This window comes from Galeopterus variegatus, unplaced genomic scaffold, assembly GCF_000696425.1.
Source record: "Galeopterus variegatus unplaced genomic scaffold, G_variegatus-3.0.2 Scaffold6955, whole genome shotgun sequence".
NCBI classification, from domain to species: domain Eukaryota; kingdom Metazoa; phylum Chordata; class Mammalia; order Dermoptera; family Cynocephalidae; genus Galeopterus; species Galeopterus variegatus.
The window spans coordinates 4,253-23,589 of record NW_007733066.1 but is presented as its reverse complement, the minus strand read 5'-3'; the positions used below and the strand labels follow the sequence as shown (position 1 = coordinate 23,589).

The 19,337-nt window shown below is 36.2% G+C and overlaps 1 protein-coding gene across 1 annotated transcript in view; it reads left to right on the top strand.

Annotated features, from left to right (window-relative positions):
- Positions 1–15,561, top strand: part of LOC103606912 (short transient receptor potential channel 4-like) — a gene marked incomplete at its 3' end in the record, with an annotated part of 90,885 nt that extends 75,324 nt beyond the window's left edge. Inside the window, exons 4-5 of the mRNA XM_008591470.1 lie at positions 240–576; positions 15,400–15,561. Coding sequence (XP_008589692.1) covers positions 240–576; positions 15,400–15,561 — 499 coding nt within the window. The remainder of the gene's footprint in view (positions 1–239; positions 577–15,399) is intronic.
- Between the last annotated feature and the right edge of the window lie 3,776 nt (positions 15,562–19,337).

Sequence of the window (19,337 nt, the reverse complement as noted above, 5' to 3'; positions counted from 1 at the left end):
AAGAACTGCCATAGTATTTTGACTTTGGTTGTGTCTCATTAAGCACATAACACTGCGTCTTGGATATAAAAAGTGTTCAATAAGTGGACTTCATTCATAGAATAACTTAAAGCACTTTGTTTAAATACATACTTATTTGAAAGAGAACCTCTGTCTTTAAAGACTGCTGTGTTCTTATTGATGAAGTGAAGCTATTACATGTGTCACTGACATTTTTCATTTCCTTTCCTTCCTTTTAGTTCGTTGCCCAGCCCAATTGTCAACAGCTGCTTGCGTCCCGCTGGTATGATGAGTTCCCGGGCTGGAGGAGAAGACACTGGGCAGTGAAGATGGTGACATGTTTCATAATAGGACTTCTTTTCCCTGTCTTCTCTGTGTGCTACCTGATAGCTCCCAAAAGCCCACTTGGACTGTTCATCAGAAAGCCATTTATCAAGTTTATCTGCCACACAGCCTCCTATTTGACTTTTTTGTTCCTGCTGCTGCTTGCCTCTCAGCACATCGACAGGTCAGACTTGAACAGGCAAGGTCCACCACCAACCATCGTCGAGTGGATGATATTACCGTGGGTCCTGGGTAAATGTGTTACTATAGAAAATATAATAAAAACGTGTTACTGCCATGGAATTTTGCTGCTCAGAAAATAATATTCATTAATGCTTGGGACACGGGAATGTTTAAAATAGGTTCTGACCATTGTAGCTCTAACACCTAATCGTCAAAGCTAAATAAATATTTTGTAATCTGTGGTAGACCTGCTCCCAAATGCAGGCTATGAAATGTAACTTAAGTTTTAGAATTCCAGATTTTAATGACTTTCTTGCCCACAAATGATTCCCTGGGTTTGTTCATTTGTTCCCCAGGATTGCTTGTTTGTCTTTTAAAACTTTTTTTAATGTGTCTCATTAGCCATGGGTAATCATTCTAATTCTCTTAATAGATATGTCTCCTAACAGACAAGTACAAATCACTCAAAGAATTAGTGATTCTATACAGAAAGTAACCACAACCATTTTTAAAAGTCAATCCATTTATGTTTATCTTTGAAATTCTGTGGTATGTCAGAATAATAAGAAATGAAATAATAGAGCATCTTCCAATATCTCTCTGCTCTTATCATAAAAAGAAAACTGTTTTGGACTTGCAGCAGATCATTCTAAGGTAGAAAACCTTTAAGTAGTTCCTGAAAGCCTTGTTTTCCTTTCTTCTTGTTATTGTAACCATGGTTAAAATTTACATTTTAATTATTCCTTCCTCCATCCTGTTGTGGTTTGCTGAGAAATCACATTTTCTCAATTTAGCTCATCATTTTGAACCTCTCTGGTATCATATCCATCTCATCATTTAGTAATTAGAAAATATGTGACAAATTTTATGATTCACAATCTCAGAAGACCAGTTTGGATTAACTATAATACTGCTGGAGAGACTATAAAATGAGGGCAAGTCAGGGAAAAAATGATTGTCTGACCCAAGATAGATCCACTTTTCAATTTTAAAAATTATAAATACTCTAAGTAGCAGCAATAAAAAATTTCATAGGGACAAGATTTGATATGTTTTACATGTTATTAAAAAATTTAAAAGAACACCTTCTTAAGTGTAGTTTCTAACTAATCTGAGGTGCATGAAGGGTGACCTTGCTTAAATTAGAAGGAAGTTTTAGATAATCCATGTGTCCTTTTGAATAGAATAATTATGACATTGCAGTCTACATTAAGGTTAAAATTAACTGTCTGTCTTCACTTAAATTTAATGTCTTACATGAGGAATATGTTCGTTTTGAGAGTTTTATTTATAAAAAAATTCGTCAGGACAATTCTTAACAGAAGAGTTAGGGAGTTAAGTTTCCAATTTTGAACAACTTACAATGAATGTCTAAAACTCCTGATGTCCCACAGGAAATGTAGAACACTTTATTTTGAAAAATACTATAGATACAATGCAGCATAAGCAGATATAGGATTTCTATAGTCTTCCCTTTATGCAATCAATGAAAATGCATCAAATACTTTCTGTGCAGCAAGGGCAGTGCAGGGTTATAATGTGATATAAAAGTAAAAAACAACAAAAACAAACAAAAAAGCCCCTGCCCATATGAAGCTTAAATTTTACTGGAGGAAATACATAATAAACAAATAGATATGAGATATAATGCCAGGATAAATAAGATAAACAAACAGAATCCCCAAACTTTAAGTAACTTGTACGATTAAAATATTGGCTGCCTCCAATGTGTAAAACTTAGAATATTTCTTGAAAGTTGGCCATAAGAAGCTAAACCCAAATGACATGGTGAAATAAGGTATAGATTTAATTTTGATAACTATAATTCCAGCAGAGAAATATCTGCTAAAGGCAACATTTTCTCAAGATATCCTGATTACATGGAGTTAATTTATCTGGGAATTTTTAGGATGAAAAGATATTTCCTAGGATAAAAAAGAATGCATGTAAATGATCATCTTGCTTAAATAATAGGTCAGGAGGAGAAAGAGTGTTTGTATTTCAAATAGATCTGTCAAAACAGGTATATTGTTCATCAAGTCTGGTGAATTGTGAGTGCCTCGTCTCTAAGACTGAGTTCTAAGTGCCTCACTAGATCCGTGATTATAAGGGGTGTGCTCCGTGTTATTGGGCTATTGTGGAAAAAGCACTGGACTTGAATACATGCACTCGGGTTCTACTGCTAAGATACTGTAGAATTATGGGTGACATGTCTTCATCTATAAAATGAAAAATTTAGAGTGGATGACTATCTAAAGTTCCACTGAGCCCTATTATCCTGCCTGCTGAGCTACCATTATTAGGGTAGAGAAAATTGGTCTTTTTTGGGGGTGGAGGGTGGCCAAAGACATCAGGGTAGAAATGCTTTAACCTTTTACTGAAAGTTTGATGTGGGCAAAACAGCATGGTCTTTGATGCCTTCATTAATGAATCTTGTATGTTTTCTTACCCAGTCCTTGCTATCTGATAAAGTAAGTGACCACAGTTCATTAACAGGACATTTCATAGTTCATTCATTGTAAGGTTCTACATTTCTAACAACAAGATTGAATGACTTACGGAAAAGGATATGGCTCATAAGCGTGTCCCTCACTATGTTAATTTTTACAATGGTAGATTGGAACTCTGTTCATGGGTCTTTCTCAAGTCCTCTTGACCTGACTTAGATTTTCTTTTTTTTTTTTTTTTTAAAGATGACCGGTAAGGGGATCCTAACCCTTGACTTGGTGATGTCAGCACCACGCTCTCCCAAGTGAGCGAACCGGCCATACCTATATAGGGATCCAAACCCCTGGCCTTGGTGTTATCAGCACCACACTCTCCCAAGTGAGCCATGGGCCGGCCCTTGACTTAGATTTTCAAGACTGTGATACCTTGAGAGAAGTGCTCACTTGTATACCTCTCATTTTGTTTATCCTAACAAAAAGACTTTTGCTCTATCTGTTCTATATATTTATATCACAAATTTTCACTTTTTCTTGCAAGAAATCCTCCCTAATTTTAAAGTCTATCCTTTCAAATCCCTTCTTCTTCTTAAGAAGTATGGTTTTGCTTGGGAATTTCTGTTACTTTATACACTTTGCTATGCTTCATCAATAAGAATGGTATTTAGCCTTACAGATCCAGATATCTTGTGATTTAATACAAGGCACAATAATGTTTCCATGTTATTTTCGGTATCTTTTCTGTTGAAGTTCAACATTTTGTTGACTATTAAAATTGAAATCTATTGAGTTTTATATTTTAGAAAACAGTACATAATGGCACTTTTATCACTCCGCAGTGGTACCATTCATAAGTTGTAACTCATCATCCTGCAAAGCTTTTTGAATCATTGTCACTTTAGACTTGCTTGTAGTGAAAGTTATCAACCCTTCTTTTCTCCAACCAAACAGCCTCAAGAGATCTTGCAGATGTTTGCTGTCAGGATCAACTTTAACATATACGTAAAGAAATCCAAAAGCTTCACACAGGATTCAAACTTATGATTTTGGTCATCTAGACATGCAGTTCTAACCAATGGGGAAAATTCATCATGGATAATTCAGTTAGAATTCTTTCAATCGATAAATAGATTCTAGACAGATAGGTACCAGTATACTTCTCAGACTGTCAGATTACCCATTAAAGCTAGAGTAAAAAGTAAAACAACGGTTTAATCAAATATTAATATGGGCTTGATAATAGAGCTATACTTTTGAAGAGCCTAGAGAAGAAGTGTCACAGGAAAGACTGAATGATGGATTAGCAGGAGCCCTGGCCAGAAGATCAGGGACCCGGGTACTTCTGTGTTCTGCTGTGCCATGGCTCTGAGGCTCTTAAATTATTTGGGGATTGATTTTTAATATACAGCACTAGGGGTATGAAATTAATAGAATATTCCTATGAGAAATTCCTTTTTACAAACAATTTACATGCAAACTAAATAAAGCATGTTATACATATAATGTATATTATGCAAATTAATCTAAATTATAGCAGCAGTTTTATCTCAAATAGATGTCATTTGTTTCTGGAAATAATATGCAGTAAAACACAAAAAAAAACAAAAACAAAACCAAAAAACTTTGGATGCTACTCTTCAGACCTTCCCAAAACCCAGTTTGCATTTTTCCTTAGAATCCATTATAATTCAGTTGTAACAACCAAATTTGGGTCACAGCTTATCTTCCTGTGCAAAAAGTATACATATATTTACAATTTCCAGATGTAGACTTATGTAATCAGCTTAGCAAAAAACTTATGAAATTGATGGCATTTTTCATAAAAGTAGAACTTGAATGAAGGCTTTCATATTACTAAAGCAGGAAAGACTTTGTTCCCCGTGAGAAAACAAAGTGGCTGCTGAAGTGACTTGGCATTACTTGTGTGCCTCAGAATATGCACAATTAAACAGTATGGAAATCTGTGCACACAGAGCATGATGATGGGAAGGGTGAACTGAGGAAAAGATGCATCATAGGAAGAGATCTAAGCTCCGTTAAAAATAGCTCGTATTGAATTCATAGGCATAAACTAAGAATTGCTCATCGCATCCAGATTATACATCTCGCCTCTAACACATACTTATTTAGCAACTTTAACAAAATTGGCCCCTCATTTCCATGATTTATTTTATATTTTTATATTTTATAAAGTTGATATTAACAAGTCTAAAAATTTCAATAAGGACTGCCAAATTGAAGATGTAAAATGAAAAATGATCGCATTTGTATCTACGTAAAAGTTCATAGAGTTCATAGAGACAGGCACTCCTATGTATCAGTAAATTCTTCCCTTATTGTGACCATTTCTTAATCTCTTGTCTAATAGTCATTATGATCATACAGCTTCACATACTCATACTTTCAACCTCACCTCTGAATTATTCATCCCCCCAAAACAAACAGCCCTAAAAGACATTCTTGCAATTATAAGAAACGAGCCTACAGCTTTTCCCCACTCCCTCTCTTGGCATGGCGCTAAAATAATTTCAGCAAACTAGCTGCAGACACATTCAGATGCCCAAACATAGCTACAGAACATTCATTTATTAATTTAAAAGGGATGTTTTAATTTTCAAGGAAACCAGATAGTCACTGCAGTATGACATATAGTCTTCATTTTTCTGTTTATCTGTGGAGACAATACTTTAAGGTCACCTTTATGGAGTTATAAACACTAACACAGTAAAATCTCAAACAATACAACACTTATGAAGATTTAAATTGTTGTGTGCTCACTTATCAATGCTAAGTAAATGACTTCTTTATTTTGGAGAGAAAGTTAACTCTTTTAGGACATGACAAAACAATACCAATCAGATACACCAATATTGAATCTATAGGCCTTCACAGGATGTTTGCAACATGGTTCAGATAGTTTCAGGGAGAAGAGGAAGAGACAGGAAAAGAGGAGTAGGTACCAAAGTAGGAAGGTCAAGGAAAAAGACTAGAGGGGGGAATGCTTAAATTAGTTTCCGTTAGTTCAGAATAATAGTGGTTGTAGTGGTAGTGACAGTAGTAATAACAGTAGAAACTAAGGAGTCAGACACTGTATTCAATGATTTGAATGCATTGTTCTAGTTTGAACTTCACAGGAACTCTATTCCATTTAACCATAATAAATGATATTAATATTTCATTTCACAGAGAGGAGTGGTAGATACCACATTCAGACTCCAATCTGGGTAACTCCAGAGCTAGAGCCTTTTTCCTCTGTGAGACACGCCCCAGAAGTGGGAGGGGTAGAACTAAAGGAAGCCAAAATGGCCCAGGAACCTAAGTCTCAATTCTTAGGTTTTTCTGCCTCTGTTCGCCAGCTTAGACCTTTACACAGTTTGAACACAAGGGGACTGTGTTTATGATTCATTAAAGGCATAATGCTCTATAAGATGCCTATTTGATACAATTTACTACTGAATATTGTGTTTGCCAACACACCAAACTTATCACGACCACCAACCGCACATCACGACTACGGTCACCACGACTCCCTTCGTTTCCAATTTGAAACACATTAAATGTGGCTCTTTAATAATACAAGAAAAAAATCTATTCCGAGACAGAAAAAATAAAATCCTTTGATATGACCTTGAGATGTTTCCTTTTTGGTTTCCATGTATTAGCTGCTAAGACATAAAATCAATTTCCTTGCTTCCAAAAACATTATTAATTTTGTAATCTTTTATTGGTATATGTACTTGTGTGTGTACGTGTGTGTGTAGGGTGTGTTCAGGAAAAGTTAAAGAGACAAATACATTTCCTTTGTACATATTAGTTTTTAAAATATTCAGAAGTTTATATTAGGTGGAAAGTGGTAATTTTCATAGTGAAAAATTAATATTCACTTATTCAAAAATATATTTTGAGCAACTAGCTTTGAACAGGTGACTTGAGCAAAGACTTGGAGAAATATTTACGCATTATTTTCTCATCTGCATAAGTATTCTATGACTTAATTTTTATAAAAAATTCTGAGTTAAACAGAAATCCTATGAAAAGAATAATACTGCATGGATAGAAACTTCTCACGTGATTTTTAAGTAACTACATTTAGGTTATAAGCTATCAGATGATCCAGGATTCTAAAGTTCAACATTCTACTCTTAATCTAAAACTCACCTGGCATCCTTTCTTGGTAAACTTTGAAAATGTGTACTTCCTTAATTATATATTTCTACTTTTTTCCCCTAAATATTAAAATAATGGTATCAAAACCATAGCAGTTTAAGAGTTTTTAGATGTCTTCTAAAAACTAAGAATATTTAACCATTCACTGTCCTGTTAAGTCAGTTTTTTCTTGAAGTATGGTCTAAAAATCATAATCACTGTGGATTCTTACGAAAAATTCAGATTGTTAAATTATCACCTTAGTTGAAAGATTCAGAAATTCCAGAAGTATTTAAATTTTCAAGATTGGGAGACAATTCTGAAAGTCAGATTTCATTCAGATTTCATCCTTCCGAAATGGTTTTATTTAGGTGTCTCAGCTCATTGGAATCTAAGCATGAAATGGTTTCATGTCTTCCAATCACTCTCCCTAGCTGCCCTATATCAAACATGCTTTCTGTGTCCCTGATGATGTCACTATTAGATATCACCAATTTTCCAAAATTTTGAGTTATTAAAAAGTAGACCCATTTCAATTTAAAACTCAAATCTTATAATCAGTTTAAGATCATCTCTTCCCAACGAAGGCCTGACACATGGCTTAAAGGACCTTGAATTGTCATCTTTTGCTCATCCTTCAACTCCAACCCTGGAATGGAGGAAGGGACACAAACTCTTTATGTTCTCCCAGTTCCTATTGCTTTAGGAAGAGAAATGACAGAAGTTAAACATTTTCACTACTTAACTGGTGCCCTGATCCCTGCTCTTTCTTGACTGACAGTCCTGCATCTCTGGCTGTGACTGACATGCCAAGTTTTCTGAGGGGTTCATGGTGTTCTTTAAAGAGTCCTGTTGTGCCTCCACACTGCAGAGTTCTCTGAATCAGAGATTCAACTCTGCCTGATGCCTTCTAGTCCCTCAACTCCTGTAACCACCAGCCAGTCCTTATTGGAGTCCTATGATCCTCATGAGTTCCTCTTGAGTACTGGCAAAATGGCTTACCCCCAGCCCCAGCCTTTTCCTGTAATATGCACTCGGTCCACAACAGTGTCGCAGAAGCTTGCCACGTCAAATGGTAGGAGGTCAGGCTGCCACAGGCTGCCCAACTGTCAGGCTCCACTGTTTTTCTATTTTCCCTGACAAGCTAGACCCTGGGAGAAAGAAGCAAGCCAATTGCCCTAGCAGATGCCCCAGGAGAGACTGAGATACCAGTTTCTCCTTGTTCCCTCACTTGACCTAGGGAGGTAGCAGTACTGTTGAGTAATCACCCTCGTCTCTCCCTCCCATATTCCCTCTTAGCACAGAAACTGCACCGTCCTGACCTCATGGTCTCCTGCCATCCATCTTCCCAGTGCTCTCACTGTATAGACCATGGACTGAGAGGGAGGGGGGGTGGTGATAGGTATGGGCCGATGCCTCTTAGCAATCCCTAGAAGGAAAGGTTTGGCTGTAAATTTCTGTGAGCTCTCTTTAGAAAGTGGATAATTGGGGCCCTTGACTTCATCGTTGGGTTTTAAGTATAATGCTGCAACAACAGAGCCACCTCTGCACTGACTGCCTCCTACATGTGCCCCATAACGTGAGTCTCAGCTGAGGGAACTAACTCCCTTAGATTTCTCTTTGAACAGAAGCAGAATTTTGACTGGAGACTACTTTTTCATTCCCTGATTCAAAAAAAAAAAGACTCCAGCAGGAAGGAATTCTTGGTGTTCTTTTGATCTTCATGATTTGGTGCTGCAGCGTGGAACTTGGTGTTTTATAAAGAGACTCGCAAGGTCAGATTCTCGACAGCTTTTGGGCTTAAATAAAGCCCCTGGAGGTTGCCATAGGTAAAAAAGTGGCCTTGCTCTTTGTTTGGGGTTGTTGTTTATTATTTGTAAACAACAGTGAGAAAGGGTAAGACCAGAGATCTGTTTGCAGAGTTTCGTTTCATTTCTTGCATGAAATCAAGGCTATTAAAAGTGGCATCTGAGGACTGTCCATTCCACCTTATCCTCAAGACAGCGTCATGGGGCAGGATATACTAGAACTCTCAAGTAGCCCTGAGTGAAAACTGTTATGGGAAAGGTAGGAAAAAATAGCAAAAACTTCCAGGCATCCACAAATATTTTTAAAAGGAAGTTCTCTGAGTCATTTGCACTATGATCTTTCCTTCGTTGGTCCCCACAATCTTGACATCAATGCTTCTCATTAGGACTCCACCACGATTCTGAGAAATCATGTCATCTATTTATAAACAGCAAAGAGCACTTTTGATATGTTTTCATTGTGGGAACAGGACAAACGTTTTGGGACAGAAGCTCCCTCAAGCTTTGTTCTCTTCAGGCTTTTTAGTTACCCTGAATAGTTTACTCTGTGAATGCATTTTTCAGTTAGTTGATAGCACCCTCTAGTTACTCTAAAAGCATGTTTCTTCAAAATTCAGTGAATGTTGCCAGAATAGATGAAAATGGCATTTCACTCACACGCTCATAACAAATAGAAATGAACAGCCATCAAACAGGTATGTGGTGATTAGGGCTATATCAAGTGCTGTCCCAGTCTGGTGCTTTGAAAAAAAGATCCCAACCCATCACCCAACAAGCATTGATTGGTCTCATCTACAGCTCAAGTTTTTAAAAAATGATGGCATGAGTTCTCAGTTGCATCAGAATCTCTGCTTTTCCCATACAATTGTTACTTTCTTCTTTTTTTTTTTTCCTTTTTGTCTTTTTTACTGACCGGTAATGGGATCGCAACCCTCGGTGTCGCGCCCATACCGGGGACCAGCAACGGGATCGCAACCCTCGGTGTTGCACCTGCACCACGCTCAGCCAGTGAGCGGGAACCAGTCTCCACATGGGATCCGAACCCTTGGTGGGAGCGCCGCCGTGCTCCCAAGTGGCGCACTCTCCAGTGCGCCACCGGGCCGGCCCTACAATTGTTACTTTCAAAGGTCGGAAATGAAGTAAGATTTTGAGCAAGTAAGAAAGTCAGATTTAATGTCTTCTCCTTGAACTCCAGAGGAACGTTAATAAATCATAATTGTGGAGTTTTGTTGTCAGTCTTATCAGAAAACTTGGAGATCATCTAGTCTAAACTTCCAGTCGTGAGCTGGCTGGGTAGCTCAGTTGCTTAGAGCGCAGCCTTGTAACTCTAAGGCCAAGGGTTCAGTTCCCAGTACCGGCCAGCAGCAAAAAAAAAAAAAACTAATCAACTTCCAATTGAAGTGTCATCTCCTTGAACCTATTTAATAAGAACAGAGTCTGTTCAGACATTATGGAATTCTCAAATTAAAATTTTGTCTTGTCTGAACTTCTTGAGAACTGCTTCTTTATAACTCCTTCCCAATGGCCCTTGTTCTGTCTTCTGAAGCAACTAGCTCTATCTAGTGTCTTTCTTCCTCTTATTACCCACAAAATATTTGAAGGTACTTATTTTGGTGACTGTTAGTAGTTACATTTGGCTTTCCAGTTTAGTAGAAGCAGGTACTTGTGTAGAGATAATTCAATTTATCTGTAAGTGATAAAAAAAAAATATAAATACTCTTGTTAGTTAGCAGGTACTTTAAAATGTATTTTATTTTATAATACGTAAGAATTTGAAAGCAATGGAATCACAGATTTATTGAGGTAGAATGAACTTTAGAGATTACATAGACCAGGTTTCTACTCATTGCTAGAATTTTTCTGGAGAAAAGAAAGGCAGACATTCCAGGCACTACTATGTTGGAATCTCTACCTCACAGGATAATCCATACTGATTTTATAGCAACTCTAATTGACATTCTTCCTTACATTGGACCAGAAGCTGTCTTTCTATATTTTTAATACCACACTTCCAATTTTTGCTATTTGGGGCAGACCAGAACGTCTGTGCCGTCTTGTACAGGGCAATTTTTTAATTTCTTATGACAGCTATTGTGATGACTCATTTTAGTAAAATTTTGATCATCTGAACAGGAAGAAGCAATGCCTGGCAATTTATACAATAGGGGTAGAATCACACTTTTTGGAAGCTGTGTAATCCAAACCTTTCTTTTTTGAAGTGAGATAACAAAGCTAGAGAGATTAGACTACTTCCTTAAGATTACAAAGATGGTTGCTAGTTGAGTTGAGCCCGGGACTTCACTCACCTGACATAGTCCAGGTCTTATCAGTGTGCCTTCTGCTGAAAATGAACTTGAAATGCATTCATTCAATTAACAATTGCATGCACACTTCTCATCTCTAGGAGTTGGCAAAGTTTCAAGCAAGACAAAACAAATAAGCTACATTGTGGAATCTCAAGAATAAGAAAATGGTGTGTAAATGCACTGCGTTTAGGAGATTCAGATTCAGTCCTGGTTTCTCCAATAACCAGTAGCATAGCATTAGTTACACTGCCTATTTGGCCCTTAATTCTCTTGTGTAGGTTGTGGTTGTCTGCTAAATTCTGAGATGGTAGCCAGGTTAGTAGGAAAAAGCACGATGTGTATGGGAAAGTGGAATGTTTCCATGTGTGCCAAGCATTTTTCTTCATTGGATAAGATAAATTGTAAGTTGCCCATCAGTTCTAAAATCCAGGGCATGCATCTATATCTTATTCAGTTTTGAAATTCTTCTTTCTTCAATATAGAGGTGGTGAATATTGTCACCTCCCCAATTATGTTCCAATCCTACAAGCTCTGATCCAATCCTTGTATCTGAGCTCTCAAGATTTAGTTAAGAAAAAAGCCTCAAAGGGGAGGCTACGATGTAAACACCAATTCCAGAACAAAGCAGTGGTATATATTCACTATAATCAATTCATCTGAAATCCGGCAGGTTATAAATTTAAATGTAGCTTAAAATTTAAAAGAAAACTTTAGTGTAAATTTTAAATAGCCATTGCCAGTTTTCACTAATTAGTGGTAGACAATCATGCCTACTACTCTTTCATTTCTTCCAAAATTTTATTATAAAGTTTTTCAAATATTCAGAAAATGTAAAAACAAAAGTAGAGTAATGCATACATTACTACAATCAGTATATTACAATATATTTACTATTTTCTTTATTTGTGTCTATATATCAGTTGATCAACATCAATTGCATAATTTGTGCTATAGGAAAAAGAATTATAGAGAAAAGAAAATTATGTAGAAAAAATAATATTATAGCACTATTTTTTTTTTTAGGGTGCAAATATACAAAATGTGGACAAATGCATGCTGTCATGTGGACAAATGTTTGCCATCACCACAGGGTCTGGCAAACCATGACCCAGCAGGCCATATCAGGTCTTTTGCCACTTTTTCTAAATAATCTCATTGGAACACAGTTATGCCCATTCATTAATTGCAAAGCCCCTTAAATTCTCTTGTCCTTTACAGAATAAATATGATAGCTATAGATTTTTATAAATGCTTTTTGCCAGGTCAAGAAATTTTTTTTCTTTTTATACTTTGCTGAAAGTTTTGACATGAATGGATGTTAAATTTTGTCAAATGTTTATACTGCATCTATTGAAATGATCCCATTTTTTTCAATAATTTATTGATGGGATAAATTGCATTGATTGATTCTTCAATGTTGAAACAACCTTGTACTGCAGGAAAAAAACAGCACTCAGTCATGATTTATCATCATTTTTATATATTACTATACTTAATTCACTAACATTTTGTTGAGAATTTTTGTGCATATCCATAAAGGTTATTGGTGTGTAGTTTTCTTTGACTGTAATATTTATGTCTTTTTTTATCGCAGTAATACTAGTCTCATAAATGTTCCTTCCTCTTGGACTTTTGTAAGAGTTTTATTAGCACTGCTATTGTTTCTTCCTACAATGTTTGGTAGAACTCACCGTGAAGCCAACCGGACCTGAATTTTTGTTGTTGTTGGGAGGTGTTAACTATAAATTTATTTTTCAAATAAGTATAGAACAACTCTGGTTACTCTGTGTCCTCTTGAGTTTGAAAGTCTATGTCTTAGGAGAAAATAGCATTAGTCACACAGTCATTATCTGTTAGAGAAATTCAAAGTAATAAAAACCTTTATATTTATTTTATTTTAATCATTTCTGGAGACAGATTTTTATTTCTTTTTATAAATCTAAGTTTCTGTCTAGTATCATATACTTTCCGCCTAAAGAAAAATCCCTTTAGCATTTCTTGCAGGGTGAGTCTGATAGTAATAAATTGTCATAGATTTTGATAGTCTGAAAAAAAGTCTTTATATCACCTTCCCTTTTAGAGCTATTTGTGCTGTATATAGAATTCTGGATTGACTTTAACTTTTTTCTTTTAGCACTTTAAGGTGTTGCCCCATTATTTTCTGTCATGTATAGTTTTGACCACCAGAAGTTTTCTGTCAGTCATATTTCATACTTTGTAAGCAAAATGTCTTTTTTTTTCTTTGCTACCATAATTTTTAAAAAATATCTTGCTTCTGACAATTTAAATATAATGCATTATGGTGTGTGTGTGTGTGTGTGTGTTTGTGTGTGTTTTACAGGGTTACTTACTATCCCTATGCAGACTAACAGCTAAAAGTGCATAGTATTTATGCCTGCAAATGTACATGCCTCTTCTGCTAGAACATTATCGTCGGAGTTTGGAGTTAAGCTGAGTTTAAGTTTTGTTGCTGCTAGTCAGTTTCAGAGCACCACACACTTCTGCCTAGGGTGGGAAAGAGGGTTATTCTCAGTGTTCCTGCTCCACCCACCGCTTTAGACCTTCTCTGTACACCTGTGCTTCAAAGGATGTCTCAATCCTTGCTCTTGCCCCTCCTCCAGTGGTTGTCAGCTTCTTTTTGTTACCTGGTGTTTGTTAGTCCGGTGATGGGAACTAGAAAGACTCCGTTTTCCTGGTCTGGGGTCAGACTTACGCAGGCCTATGTCTGGGCATTAGGGATGAAGCATTCTTAGTGATCCATACCCTCCTGTTCATGGCAGTCAAACATTGCAGGTCATGTCCAGGAGAGAGTTTCCTGCCCCTCCCCCAATGGTAGGAAACTTCTAATGTTATTAATATAAACCTAAGACCCACGACGGTTTCTTGCCTCTTTCACAGATCTAAAGTATTTTGCAACTTAGGCAAGAATAACCCAGGCAAGGCTTTGCACCTTTCCCACAGAAGCAGCCACTTTGTTCCTCCAGGCTCACACTGTAATCTTTCTCTGCAGCAGTGGATGGGGACTGCGAGAAGAGCATGCAAGTGGATGGAGCCCACCCTGTGTCTGTGGCTCCCAGGGGCTCTATTCTCTCATGGTAGCTCACACTCAGCCTTTGGAATTTTGTTTAGAAAGTTTTTCTGAATTCTTCTCACTCTCTTGCATGGTGTCAGTGTCTCTTTCCCCTGTACTCTGCCATAGGTGAGCTAAGAGCTCACAACATGGTGTTCTTTGAAGTATAAGCTCTTTGTTTCTCATCTAGCTCACGAATGCATGAAAAGTTATGATTTTATAGTAAATCTAACTTTGTCTTGCTTTTAGTGTCGGAGCAATACTCTCTCCAACTTTCTACAGCCCTGGCAGATGTTGAAATCTGTATTATATATTTTATACTCTAGACTATTGTTAGCTTAAAGGAGCCTCATTGTTTGCTTGTATTAATGTAGTTATAATATCATATTTTTCCTTTTAATATTTCTGGATTCCAGATATACTTTGGATATTTCTCTTTCTCATTAGGCTGTAAAAATTAGTATTATAAAATTTTAATAAGATTATGAAAATAAAATAATGATCTGTACTAATATTCTACAAGTACCCCATAGAACTTGAAAATAAAGCATTTCTTACTTAAAAATGTGATTAGACATAAGGCCTTTTAATGAGTTATCATTAGTGTTGTAGCCTTCCTTTCTCCAAGACTGAAATCAGGTCTCTGAAGGTGCTAACTGCTTAAACAAGCACAACAAGGTACCCTGACTTACTGTCTAAAGTTAGATATGTTTTCTAGATACACTGATTTTCATGAATATTTGAGTAATATTGACTTGGGAGAAAAATTTATATCAGGGTGCTTATTTATAAGAAAATATTATTGTATTTTCTGTGAGAGAAATGCATAGTTATAAGTGAATTACAGTTTAATTCAAAAATTGAACATTTTTATGAATTTATTAGAGGGATAAAAGAAAGTGAAGCTGCTCTAACAGCATCTTCTAGAATTAGTTTAGTGTACTGAAAGTCTTAAAGTATGGCTGGGATGCAATATTATTGCCTATAAAATAGACATTGCATTTAGTGTAACTATATGGTCTTTTACAGCTTCAAGATATATAATTGTTAAATTGTATATCTTTTTTTAGTGATTTGATTGAAAATCATACTCATAATGAATCTTTTTATAATTGCAGGTTTTATATGGGGAGAAATTAAACAAATGTGGGATGGCGGTCTTCAAGATTACATCCATGATTGGTGGAATCTAATGGATTTTGTGATGAACTCCTTATATTTAGCAACAATCTCCTTAAAAATTGTTGCATTTGTTAAGGTAACTATTATTTATATTGTTGGTAAGCCATAAATTCTCATAATTAATGACATACCATCAATTGCTATTAATTTTATTAATAAAGTTACCTAGAGTCTTGTTTATAATATTCATCAGCTTATAATTTTATTGATAGATATACAGGAATAAAATACATAGGTATTTTAGGCATAATATATAATCACAAAACAAGTTTTAATAAACACCTAGAAAGTATCCAGTTTTCTTGTATCTAAATATGATGATTCCTCAAAATTACAATAGCTGCTCTGGTTTCTAATCCTTTTTATTACTAATGAAACTCTACCTCAAGCACTTTAAATTTGGGCAACCAAAATCTATTTTTATCAGTTATAACTAATAGATAAAATTTCATAGACAGATCAAAATATTACTCTTTCAAAGCACTGACATTATTATTTCAGTTTAAATTAATATAGCTCGATATGATTAAAGCAGAATATAATTTCTTTCTCCTTCTCCCATTCAACCTGACAGTGCCTGAAATGTCACACACCCAGTACTCCCCCAGACTTTGTACAACATCAATCTTATCCCCAACCACATAATTTATGTAAAACATTTTTGTTCTGCAGTTACAATTGAGATTATTTTACACTTCAGGGAATTCTTTCAAATTACAGGATTATCTTCTCCCTTTTCCTGCCTTTCCTTTTCCCTTTTTACTTTTCACCGTAAAAAAAAAAAAATTGAAAATGATTAATGAATTGGTAAAAAACATAGAGTGTCTAATTGGCTGTTACATGACTAATGCATGCAATTTGATGATTTGAATGAGAAAATACTAAGGTGTAAGTGAACTCCTACTCATTTGGTCTAGTTCTGAAAATAGTGGCCTGAGTCTGTTTGTACAATATTCAGGTATGATAGGATCAAAATTGCCTAAAGTTGGAAAGGTCATAGTTTTCAGCATTTGTTCAATTAAAATGCTGCCAATGCTCACCAAAATACTATGGAAAAGCAATTTCTATCAATTTTATAGAAAGCAAGCTATGTTTTAAGAGTGGAAACATAATTTTGTAATTTTATCTATATGCATTGAGGCTGATAACCTTGAAGAGCTTATTAAGACAGCAGGAGGTACTATCTTAAGGAGGAGATCACTTATCTATTTAGGAGGTGGACAGTCGGTTTCTCAGTCCATAGCTGTCCAACCCCCTTTCCTCTGTAATGATCCTTAGATATATCTATAAAGTCATTTTGGACATCTCTCTACTAAAAGGTAATATGCATGTGTGTTTGGTTTTTGTTTTGTTTTGTTTTTATGTGGCCCTGCGCTGTCATAAAATAGTGGGATTATATGACGATAGCAGTTCTTCTCAAGCTTCCGGGTACATAAGAATCACCAGGGGGGCTTGCTAAAACACAGATTTATTTTCTCCATCCCCATATTTTAAATTAGGAGTACTAGGGAAAGGCCAAAATTTGCATTTCTGCCAAACTCCCAGGTGATGCTGCTGCAGTGGATCTTAGAAAGACACTTGGGAAAGCTTGTGTGGTTTAATACTATTCAACAGCTGAAAGAAGTGAGATTGAGTCCAAAAGGAACTGCTCTCCTACATGTCTCATAGGCAATATGTAAACAAATATATAATATTTGCGTTCATTACAGGTATATAGTATTTATATGTAGTGCGTATGTTTTTTTCATATATAAATACTCTGGTACGTAGTGATCAGCTTACATAGACTCATGGACACTTGTGGACTTTTTGCTTTGATTATTTAGATATGGAATTTCAGTTTAATTTAAAGTTGTAGATTCTACAAGTACAAAATCTATTTCACTAGTATAATATAAACATCGTTCCTTATGCTACAGGAAAACTTTATGTTCAGAATGAAACCTGGTCGCTCCAGGAGCGGAAGGGGGAGGGGAGAGGGAGGGGTGCGGAGAGGGGGAGGGGGGAGCAGTGAATTCTCAGGAGGTATATAGTTTATACGCTGGTCATAGGAATTCAGCTGTGAATATAAATATAAATTATGAGATGTTCACTGGAACGATTTGTGTTTGAGCCGCGTGGGTGTGCTTCACAGTGTGCGCTTTAGTGTCCCATTTCCTGAGCTCACTTCTTTCCTCTGTCACTTACTAGTTGGGTGACCTTGGACCTGTTTCTTTACCTCTCTGTCTCATCTATAAAATGAGGAAAGTAATAATATCTACCTTATGCTGCTGGTATGAGAATTAAATGAGTGGATGTATTAAAAATGCCTGTTAATCTCTGGTTAGTTTTTCTTCCTTTTATTTTACTCCTGTCCACCTCTCCCCCCTTCATATAATATGAATCTAGTGAGCTTGCCTTTTGTAATATCTTTATTTTGTCTCTTCATTGACTTTGAGTTTAAAAAGAATTTGAGCTCTGGATTCACACTTGCCTTTATCATGTCTCATCTGTGTGATTTGGGGCAAGTTGTTTAATGTAGGCTTCAATTATATTATCTGTAATGTGATGATGATAATGAAAATAACATTCACTGTGGGAGTCTGTGGTGTCATGCTGACTTGTGGGATTCATCTTTTCTGACCTTATTTTTGTTCTATGATTTAATTTTGCATGATAATTTTAATAACTTGTAAGTTACTAATTTTAGGAAAAGATACATTATTTGTGTGCAAAAAAACCCACACCAACTCTGGTATAAATAAGGCAAATAATTAATATGTGGATCAAGTAGCTAATTCAATCAATAATCATCTATTGGGGGCACACCAGGAAACCAGCGTTTGATCTGTTTGCTGAGAATGCAAAGATGCCTGCCTTTAGCTCACAGGTGGACAAAAGAGAAATGCATGTAAATAAGGATCTTACAAAGGGGTAAGGTCTACAACAGGGGCTAGGGAGGATCCAGGAAGGAACTGAACTTTACTGTAATGGCATGGAAATATACAGAGGACAGAGCGAGCAAACATCTGTTCATGAACATGCCTGAGCATTCAAGAAAGAAAAGAAAGACACGATGTGCAGAAGTCGGAGTATACAAAGCAGAGTTCAATATCTGTGAGGGTTGATTCTGAAAACAAGGGCAGGAAGAGGATGAGAAGGACTTTCTACATTCTGCTATAGAATTTGAATTTTACCCTATAAGTGGTGAGGATCCATTGATGATATTTAAGCAGCAAATGATTCAAGTGATGACGAGGGCCTGAAATAGAGCAATGGACACAGGGCAAGCTGATAGAAGACTGGATTTGAGAAACATTTAGGATGTAAGATACAGAAGTTGGGTGATTAATTAATTATGAAGTATGAGATAGATGCGAGCATCCTAGTTCTGCTCCACAGTAAATAGTGAGTTTCTGTTGTGCTTTAGGCAGGATTTCCAAAGGGTTATAACTGGGACCTTTGCTGGGATTATACAGGTTCTACCTCATACAAGACAGTGCATAAAAGAAACAAAATCCAGTCATGTGTCTTTTTTGACCAAGTCATGGAACGAGATCCAAAGAATTGTGTCATTCTGCACAGGGAAACCTTTTTGTAATTGTTCTGTTCAGAGGGAGAACCTTTTAGAATAGATCTGGCATAGGAGCCACCATTGTTTAATTGCTTTATTGTATTAGGTCAGGCTGTCACAATAAAATACCATAGACCAGGTGGCTAAAGCAATAAAAATTTACTTCTGATTCTGGAGGCTGGAAGTCTGAACTCAAGGTGCCAGCATGGTCTATTTCTGGTGAGGACTCTTCTTCCTGGTGTATACACAATCACCTTCTCCTTGTGTTTTCTTATGGCAGGGAGAGAGAGTGTGAGTAATCCTGCTGATGTCTCTCACCAA